The sequence below is a fragment of the Medicago truncatula genome, chromosome 2 (assembly GCF_003473485.1).
Source record: "Medicago truncatula cultivar Jemalong A17 chromosome 2, MtrunA17r5.0-ANR, whole genome shotgun sequence".
Taxonomy (NCBI): Eukaryota; Viridiplantae; Streptophyta; class Magnoliopsida; order Fabales; family Fabaceae; genus Medicago; species Medicago truncatula.
In genome coordinates, this window is record NC_053043.1 from 19,967,393 (window position 1) to 19,977,869 (window position 10,477).

Sequence of the window (10,477 nt, forward strand, 5' to 3'; positions counted from 1 at the left end):
TGGACCCTGATGTCATCTGACTAGATAAAAACGTTGACATTGCATGCTGACTGTGTAATTTACTGATGTGAAATGATGAGTAATTAATTTTTGATGACGTGGTGTGGTAATTGTATAATTAATTTTCTTTTTCATTTTTTTGGGGTACACGTGGCAGTCTCAGTATCCTCCTGCACTTCTGAAGCGTCTTCATTCGTCCTTTTCACCTTCATTTGAATCACCCCCAAAGGATCACTCTAGACAGGATCATCCTTTTTCCCAGCCTTTTTGTCACGAGACTTCTCCAAAAACTGCTCTCCTCTCAACGGCTGACATATGAGCCATATACTCTGCAAAGAAATGAAGGAAACGAGTAAGCATAGAATTCAATCAAGAAAAACAAAGGCATAAAGATAAATACTCACGTAAATAAGACTCAAGCTCTACTGTGTCCATTTCCTTATTCATTAACTCTCGAATATTGAGAGGTACCACCCTCTTAAGAAAAAAGACCACGTCCTTCTCGTAGTCGTTTAACTTCTCGAAATCATAGCCAGTCCAAGAAGTCGGGTTGCTTGTCCAACATAAAGGAAATTATCGTTCACCATTGATAGTCACAGCCACCTCTGGACAATCCTTAGCTCCACGAACACGAAACTCGAAAGTATCTCTGCTTCTAGTTTATATAATAGGAGGTGTAAGTTGGAAACAAACTCTTGTTGGGGTGCAAGCTGATAAATACCCAACATTGTCGGTAAACTCCTTTAGTCCCATAAAAGAATAAGAACATGCCCATTGAAAGTTGGAACCCTAAACTTTCATATAGGATCTCAAGTCCGCGCATGAATCCCGAGTTGTTAGGCTGAAGTTATGAAGGGGCAACATTGAGCCCTATCAACATGTCCACCTCGAAGGGGGTAAAATGAAACATTACCCCAGGTCCTAAAAAACTACCAAATACATATGGAAGATGTCGTTCCTAACTCCCCGAGGGCGTTGGAAGCAAACCTTCTCGCTCGGTCAGCAAAGGTTCCAGGACGACATTCTCTTCCCGCCTAGTAAAGGAGATGTCTATCTTACTCCTAAAGAAGGTGATGTGCTTCACATCCGTATAAAAAGAATCCAAACGAAGGACTGCCAATATTTAGATAAGGGCCTGCTAGCCCTTAGCCAGGGCGTCGCCTATTCCTACATTAAGGCGCCCCTCTTTCCCTATCCTCCGAAACCGCCAAACCCAAATCTTAAGGCTAAATATTCGGCCGAAATATTTAGGTATAGGGATATGCGGGTTTTCCTTATCTTAAGTGAGTTAGGGAGTAAGTCGCAAAATAAGGGACCCAAAAAGGCTATAAATGACACCCTTGTTTCAATATTGTACTCGGTGCAAGGACAATTATTATTTTTTTGCACAAGAAGTGCAAGTACAATTCTTAAATGCTTTTCAATTCATTTGTAATTTGTTTTAATTTTTCTAAAATATAAGTTTATGATTGATTAAATCTAATGACTTTTTAAGAAAAAATAGAAGTTTTTTTTTTCTTTTTTTATATTTTGTGAAACTATTATTATGATAAATGATTTTTTTTTGTTTTTTATTAAAATATTTTCAAATTAAAAATAGTTATGTAAGTGGGTATTTTTTCACGATTTCATTAAAACTCATAAAATGTCAAAAAATGGGACCAACTATCATATTAGTTAAGTTTCTAACCTAACCCATCTCCAAGAATTTAATTAGATTTAAAAATATCATAAAGTAACATGATTAACATGTTTTTTTTGTTACAAGAAAGGGGATCAACATTTTTTTTTACAGGTAACTTACCAAAAAAAAAAAAACTTATCATTTTTTATTATCTTTTCGAAAATCAAATATCAAACTGAAAAAAGATATAATAACATCAATAAGTCATATCCATAGTTTAAAGGAATTAAAGCGAGTCCCCGTGAGCTTAGCTCAGTTGGTAGGGACATTGCATAATTTATATTGGGGTCGGGGTTCGAGGCTACCCACCACTTCTCCACAATTAATTGTGTGAGCTCCAGCCACTAAGCTACTAGACAAAAAAAATAAAATAAAGGAATTAAAGTGAAACTAAAAAAAAGTAAGATAAATAAAAAAAAAAAAAAACACATTTTTAGTCTTGTTTTCTTAATTGCTGTCAACAAAAAATATAATTTTTTCCCTCAAAAAAACAAAAAAATATTATATTTAATTTATTTTGAAAATAACATTAAATTATTTTTGACAAAAACATAACATTATTATATATGGTTGATTATGTATCCAGCCACAAAATGGCTTTTGAAGTGTATAAATAGCCCTTTAGTTCAAAGCAACAAAAAGCATATACAAACAAAACAAAGGCTGCCTACAACAAAAGAAAGCAAAGAAAAGTGTTGGGTTGAGTTGTGTTTATTTTCTTCAACCATTTGATCCATTCCTATTCCTACTAATCCTATTAATAATCATTTTTTTTTTCTTTCTCAATTTAATATTTTCACATGTTATTTTTATCCTTATTTATAGCCGATTCGTTTTCCAATACCATTTCCACCTGTTTCTTTGTTTCCCCGTTGTTACTTAACTCACAATTACTACACAGTTAATGCAAATAAATTACCATAAATCAAGCATTGCATAGAACAAAAAACCAAGATGCCAGAAGAAATAAAATCACAAAAAGAATAGAATTTTGTGATTATTTTCATTGGTTTTGTGTTATAGAGAAAGAGGGTCAAAGAGAGAGAATTTTTGTTGGGAATGGTGATCATAAATCAAGCAAGGAGGATTGAAGGAAAAATAGTGCGATTAGGGAAATACGAATTGGGAAAAACACTTGGTGAAGGAAATTTTGGAAAAGTGAAATTGGCTAGGGATACTGATTGTGGACAATTTTTTGCTGTTAAGATTCTTGAAAAGAATAAGATTGTTGATCTTAATAACACTGATCAGGTTTGTGTTTCATTCTTTAATTTCATGTTTTTCTTTTTAATCTCTTTTGTGTTTTTATTACAAATTGATTTAATTAATTGGGTGCAATTTTCACTGTGTTTGGTTTTGATTTATGAAACTTTATGTTCTTGTATACATTATGGCTTTTTGGAATTAAACATGTTAATCTTCAATTATGTTTTATTTTGTTTCATAGAAAGGTTGAAAAACTAAGTTTATTTTGATTTGTGATGGTTGAAAATTTCAGATAAAGAGGGAGATATCAACCTTGAAGCTTCTGAAACATCCTAATGTTGTTAGATTATACGAGGTAACATCCTATGATTCATCTTACTATGTCCCTGCAATTATCTGGAATCAATAAGAAATCTTAAATGAATGGTTTCTAATTTTACATCGATTTTATGTCGAATCTTAGGTCGGATATCGAGTTTAAAAAAAATTAATTTTCAGTTTATGAATGGATGAACAGATTTCTAGTATAAAATAACAGGTGGCACCGAAAAAGAAACACGGTTTTGTGTTTCTCCCACGTTGCTTGTTTTCTTCCTTAATGACACTGTTTTGATGCACAAGTGAATCCTAAATTATTGCTTATTTTTATCTTATTTTTTGTACCAAAATTCAAAAGTGTTTATACAGACATTAACCTTTATATATATGTGTTAATTATTCATATATAAAGAACATAAACAGACACGCTGACATCGTTAATAATTTGACAAAATCACATAATTCAATATATACATGTGTGTCAATGTTGTATCGATGTCAGACACGACAAGTGTCCGACACCGAGACGCGTCTAATCCAAAGAGTATCGGTGCTTCATAGTTCCTCACTGTTAAAAACTATAATCTTATTTTAGCAGTCTTTTACACTTTACAGGCTGGTGTTTTTTATGTCTAATTTTCTTTTAAGAAGTACTTTATGTTGATTATTATGGCTGAAATTTGAAGATTTTAAGGATCAACGTAAAATTTATGTCTTATCAGGGACAATTGTCTCCCTTTATGGATAATTTATTCTTTCCAGGGTGCAAAAAAATATTATTGTACTGGTTTTGCTAAAATTGTTAAAATTTCAACCACATAAGCAATTTATTGCTAGCTTTTTATGTGTTGTTCTTTAAAAAACTATGCATACAAGTGCATGTGATTTTCAGATTCCAGAAATAGGAAAGGTGTGAAAGAAGCATCTATGCCCTTCATAGACAATGTCACACTCATTAATTTGCATTTAATGCAATTACTCTTCCATAAATTCGGTGTCCGTTCGGTCAAGATCGATCGTTCAAGATCAGTCGGTCCAAATTTAGATTGATATTTCAGTGTCTTTTAAAATCCAAATATTCTTTAAAAATACGAACTATTTGATCTGATCCAACGATGTCCGGTCGGTCAAGATCGTTCTGTCCAAGTATTCATTAAAATATAAACTGTTTGATCTGATCCAACGGCGACCAACGTAACCTACCTACTTGAAAGTCCAACTCCCATTAATAGTGAACAATCCAAGCATCTAGGTCCACAATTCAAACAATTATTGCTTCTCCTATGTCTAAAATACATACACTCATGGATGCACGTTATGTGTGACCCATTTGCCCCTAAGTTTAGATCATGTGTTTTGTCTTTGTCTTCAACCGAATATGAAAATATGAATGAGATGTTACAACCAAGATAGTTACTTCCAACACCCCAATTAACTCATTTCTTGCATTTTGTTATAACTACAAAGACTTTTCTTTTTAATTGATTGAGTTATATATATTTGTGGACCCATAATAATGTGCCGTTTTGTAAAGGGATATGAATAATAAAATTTTGTGGTGATGCTAAATTTTGGTTCAAAGTTATCTACCAAAACACGTTAGGAATCCATAATTTTTTGAACCTTCGAGTACACCTTTAGACTTTATGCTTTTTTTAATTATTGGTTAGGTTCTTTTCAAGGTAACATGAATAATTGAAAGCCTACACAGTTGGCACATCTAGTCATACCTTTCTAGACTAGTTGTGGATAATATTTTTTTTCCTTGTTGATAATTTGTTTTTACCTGTGGATAATTTTTTTTTACTAATATATATATATATATATATATATATATATGTGTGTGAGATGTCATTTTCCTATCAATTATAGTATATCATGGAAATCTAATAATTTATGCTCAAATTGAAAAATAAACAATTTAGTCCCATTCAGAGCTTTCAATATTTATTTGTTTGGTCTGTGGACACATATGGCAGCAAGGTTACTTTCTTTGATTTTTTTTAAATGGTTCAAATACATTTTTACAAAAAAATAAATATATGTTAGTTTATACTGAAAATTGTTTTCATATTTGTCCACGTAATTGATGTTATTTGAATACCGTAAGATTAGTATAAGGTAAAACGTGAAGGAACAAATTACTTGCTTATATCATTGGTCTATGTTAGTGGCATTTATTGATTAGTTTAATCTCTTCATAGTTTATTGTGATATAGAGTTTCCAGCTGTCAGCAAATCACAGCCATTTAAATGGATGTGATCGAAAAAATATTTATGATTAAAGTTAAATTTTTAATAATTTAATAGTCATGATTGATTGACAGTGTAAAAAGTTACGCACTATTCGTATAAAAATATTTTTTACATATATTTAATCATATTTCACCATATAGATAACTGCGATCATATTTAGAATATGTATTAAACTCTTAAAACTGTATATTTAAACAAAAGTATATTTTAATCTTGTGCTAATCATGAAGTTTCCACCCATAATAAAAGATTTAGTGGTTCACCATCAACTAGTGTATCACAAAGATACAATATTAATCAATGAAAGGGCCCCAATTTGTATCTGATTATGTCACCACTCACAAACATTTATCTAATACACAAAATAAAATATCACTCTTCACACACACACACACACACACATATATATATAGTTAATTTTTTTTGCTCTTATCTGTTGCATGTGTAGCTTGGATAGAAATATCAAATATGTATAAAGCCCCTTTGTAACATTTTTAAATGGTTAATGCAATAACTTAACCAATGCAAGTGCAACTTGTCTTTGAAGCCTTGGTGTTCTAATTATTATATTATAATTATGATGATTATGCAGGTCTTGGCTAGCAAAACCAAAATTTATATGGTACTTGAGTATGTGAATGGAGGAGAGTTATTTGACAAAATTGTAAGCAAACTTTGCCTTTTAATTTAATTATACACCTTAAATACATTATTTTATAATTTATATGGCTATCAAAAGCCACTTTTTATTAGCTCAGATCGAAGACATGTATAGTGTCCGACACGTCTAGTGTTGGATATGTGTCTGTGTCCAACACCGGTACATGGACATCTTCTCAAATTACTATCGGTGTCAGTGCCAATGGCGTGTCTTGTGTCTGTGTCGGTGCTTCATGACACCGACACGACACATGTTGTTACATTCAATTATTCCATTTTTCAAGACTTGTCCGTGTTGTGTCCTTGTTTGTGTCGATACTTGGTATGCATGATCTTATTGGATATGAACTAAATGAGGTGCCTAATTGTCTCTAACAGTCATCCAAAGGTAAACTTACTGAAGCTCATGGTAGGAAGATGTTCCAACAATTGATTGATGGTGTGAGTTACTGCCACAATAAAGGTGTCTTTCACAGGGATCTTAAGGTTCTTTCACAATCTTCTTAACAACTGTTGCAGCATTTACCCTACAATGTTTGCAGTTTTATCACAAATATTGTTTCTTATTGCAGCTAGAGAATGTTCTTGTGGATGCCAAAGGGAACATAAAGATAACTGATTTTAACCTCAGTGCTTTGCCTCAACATTGTAGGGTAAGAATATGATATTTGGATAATCATCTTAATCAATTGTCTGTAAGCTGTTTTTCATATACTAAAGAGCTTATGGAAATAAGCCAAAAACAACTTAGGCCCGTAATGGCAAATTACATCATTTTGGTAACTGATAAAGTGTGTGAAAATTTCAGGCTGATGGGTTGCTACATACAACCTGTGGAAGTCCAAACTATGTTGCTCCCGAGATTCTTGCCAACAGAGGCTATGATGGCGCGAAATCGGATATTTGGTCATGCGGTGTTATCTTATATGTAATTCTAACAGGATACCTTCCTTTTGATGACAGAAATCTTGCAGTTCTCTATCAAAAGGTGAATATTCCGATGTTATTTCTTTGTTTTTTCGTATGTTGTGTAGTTTTGTAGACTAAATACGAATTGATGTGGTTTTACGTCTGGGGATCATAGATTTTTAAAGCAGATGTTCAAATACCAAGATGGCTGTCACCTGGTGCTCAAAACATTATAAAGAAAATTCTTGATCCCAATCCGAAAACCCGAGTAACGATGGATATGATCAAAGAAGATGAATGGTTTAAAGAGGGTTATAATCCTGCAAATCTAGAGGATGAGGAAGAGGAAGAGGATGTATTCATTGACGATGAAGCTTTTTCCATCCATGAAGTGGTATACCTTTGAACTCTAAGTTAGTTGTCATTAGTGCTAATTTATTAATAAATGTTGTCAAATTCCGCTATATCACTGTTATTAATAAATGTTGTCAAATTCCGCTATATCACTTTTATTTATAGTTACCTTTCTTTATATCTTTCTATTATTGTAACACAACATTTATATTCGTTATAGTCCCTTGACGGAGACCAGAGTCCAAAATCACCAGCACTTATCAACGCATTTCAGTTGATAGGGATGTCTTCATGCTTAGACCTCTCTGGATTTTTTGAGCAAGAGGTGTGTATCAGCGTATAATCTTGTGTTTTAACGTCTAGAATTTCTTTACTACTTTTAGTGTAAAATTAAATTAATTTAATGAATAATATACTTGAATTCTAGGATGTCTCGGAGAGGAAGATAAGATTTACGTCAAACCATTCACCGAAAGATTTGACTGAGAAGATTGAGGACATTGTAATAGAAATGGGATTTAAAGTTCATAAGAAAAATGGAAAAGTAAGTGACCAAGTAATTGTTGATTATATTTGTTAATCATAATTGAAAAACTGGTTTTGCTAAACATTGCATCTACAACTTGAAATTTCAGTTGAAAGTGATACAAGAGGATAAAGCTCATAAAAGTCTAGATAGCCTCTCAGTCGCAGCAGAGGTAAATAAAAGCTTGTCGAGAATGAGAGCTAAAATCTCGATTTTTCAATTTTCATATATAGATTGCTGACATTATGAAACTATTTTCACTTCAATTGCAACAGGTTTTTGAAGTTGGTCCATCTTTGTATGTAGTAGAACTAAGGAAGTCTTATGGAGATGCTTCTGTATATAGACAAGTATGTATATTACTGCTATCACTTTCTATGCACTCTTTCTGAGAAAATCTGAGGCTAACATGTAGTTTTTTTTCGATGATATTTGATGTAGTTATGCAAAAGGTTATCAAACGACTTGGGTATAGCCGAGGTGGCAGAGGTAAGCTCAGAAAGGCACGGCTTGGGTATAGCCGAGGCGGCAGAGCTAGTAAGCTCAGAAAGCCTAGACATATGAAGAAAATACATTAGAAGCCAGATAATGTAAATTTCCCCTTTTTGTTTTCTGGATAGGTTAGCTATATTAGATGTCCTAGTTTTGAATCAAGCCATTGAAACTCTTTAGGGAGTGATTTGCTTCCTACTATGGTCCTATGGCTCTAGGAATTAGTCTTAGTCTTTGCAGTTACGTGCAGAGGATATCTGATTTACAGCAAAAAGATGTGTCCGATATCAATTGTATACATACCATTTGAAATTGAATTGGTGAAACATGATATATGCATATATGATGAATTTCATAATTATAAATATAGTATACTTTGTAACAACTACTAGTAATAATATTTCATTCTACTTAGCCAATAACTATTTCATTAGACCGTGCACAAAACGGATACCAAAAGTATTTATAATTCATGGCAATGGCCATTGAGCAACATGAAGTCCCACCCATTTTCGTGCTCCCATAAATGGATGCGTAGTAAACAAAGAAAAGAGTGAGAGTGATGGGTTGAGATGTTGAGTCTGGTGTATCCATGGATACATGGTTTCCTTTCTTACTCACTCTTTCTATTGTATTCATATCATATGCAACACTTCTTTTAGCTGAGGCTTTGATACCAGACTGACCGGGAGCTTCACATATCATGAGATTAGTATTAACTAAATCATCAAGCGAGATAATAGATAGCCAACCATAGGCATAAAAAAGTCTCAAGCACAAATTGTCAATTAAGACTGACATCCCATAATAGAGAGCACCGTAGCATGGATCTATAGTCAGATGTTTTTTAATCCACAAGATGATATGATCATAATAACTTAGAGCTTTCAGAAATAAGAGAGAAATTTAGAAGAACATGTTTTTCTTGAAACACACTAGGATTTTATTTGATTCAAGTTGTGAGAAAGATGTTACAATTCTTCTCCTTTTATAGCCAATGAGGTACACTAAAGACAAAGATAGAACTATTCACTCGCATGCCACTGAAAACACTATTGGCATGCATTATAACTATGGAAGACATTTTTATGACACTTTTGACTAAAATGTCACATTATTTTGCACACTTAATACTAAAAACAAATATACAACTAATCGTACATATTGCTATTATGCAAGACACGTTTTTGACACCTATGCCGCCTTAGATGTTTTCTGATACACAAGATCCTCGTTTCAAGGTATACGTGGCTTCCATCAAAAGTTTGAGTTGACAATTATTGTTCAGGACGCAGAAGATAATGTTTAGTTAAAGAAAAATATGAAGAGAAAATTATAAAAGGATTCATGATTGGAGTAGACTATGTGCATGAAATCTTGATTGGAATAGCCTATATTCAAGACTCCAAAATCACTCTCTATAGTTAAACATATGATTGGAATAACCTATATTAAAGTACCAAAGTTTAGAATTATCATCCAAATTCGTAGTTGCCATTAGCAAAATATCATCTAAATTAGATTCTTTTTCAGGTGCAAGTTGCACCTCGTCATTCTTTCCTTAATATTGAGAGAAATTTGGTGAAACTTTGTCAATACGATTTTGATTATTTCATGATTGAATATATACAATGAGTGAAAGTAGAGTAAAACATGATCTTAAAGACTTTCTTCTAACCGGATTTAGAGGCATCATCTAAGTTTAAGTAGAGTGAAAGATGATCATTCCTTCTACTTACTTTTTGTTAAGAGCATGTTTGTTATAGTTTTTTTTTAAATAATTTTTTTATACTATTTCATATTTTTGCTATAACTTTTTTAACAAAGAAGTTTTTAAAGAAAGTTTCAAATGAAAACTCTTTTGAATAGTTTATTTTAAAATATCATTCTAAATATTTCATCATCTTGTAATTTTTTTTGGATAATAAAATTTAAAAAAATCTCTATCCCTTCGGTATGATGAACAAAGTCAGTATCTGGTAAAAAAGAAAATGTTGTTCCTTTATGTCTTGCAGATATTGGTAGATAATATTTTTGGATTGGACCACAATTTCTTATTGCAATATTGTTAT

General features: G+C 32.3%; 1 protein-coding gene across 3 annotated transcripts; it reads left to right on the plus strand.

The window, feature by feature from the left end:
• The first annotated feature begins 2,328 nt into the window (after positions 1–2,328).
• LOC11427919 (CBL-interacting serine/threonine-protein kinase 1) lies at positions 2,329–8,772 on the plus strand. 3 transcript variants are annotated; one of them, XM_039830521.1, is made up of 13 exons: positions 2,329–2,935; positions 3,183–3,245; positions 6,057–6,128; positions 6,503–6,610; positions 6,697–6,777; positions 6,933–7,112; positions 7,209–7,427; positions 7,608–7,712; positions 7,815–7,931; positions 8,023–8,085; positions 8,189–8,263; positions 8,355–8,393; positions 8,439–8,772. In XM_039830521.1, the coding sequence occupies exons 1-13, from the start codon at positions 2,744–2,746 to the stop codon at positions 8,475–8,477; spliced, it is 1,353 nt and encodes a 450-aa protein (XP_039686455.1). In that variant the 5' UTR covers positions 2,329–2,743; the 3' UTR covers positions 8,478–8,772. The 3 variants fall into 3 exon arrangements, with proteins under 3 accessions (XP_039686455.1, XP_039686456.1, XP_003595438.1); XM_039830522.1 differs by having other exon boundaries at positions 8,355–8,382; positions 8,428–8,772; XM_003595390.4 differs by having other exon boundaries at positions 2,330–2,935; positions 8,355–8,772.
• The last annotated feature ends 1,705 nt before the right edge of the window (positions 8,773–10,477 follow it).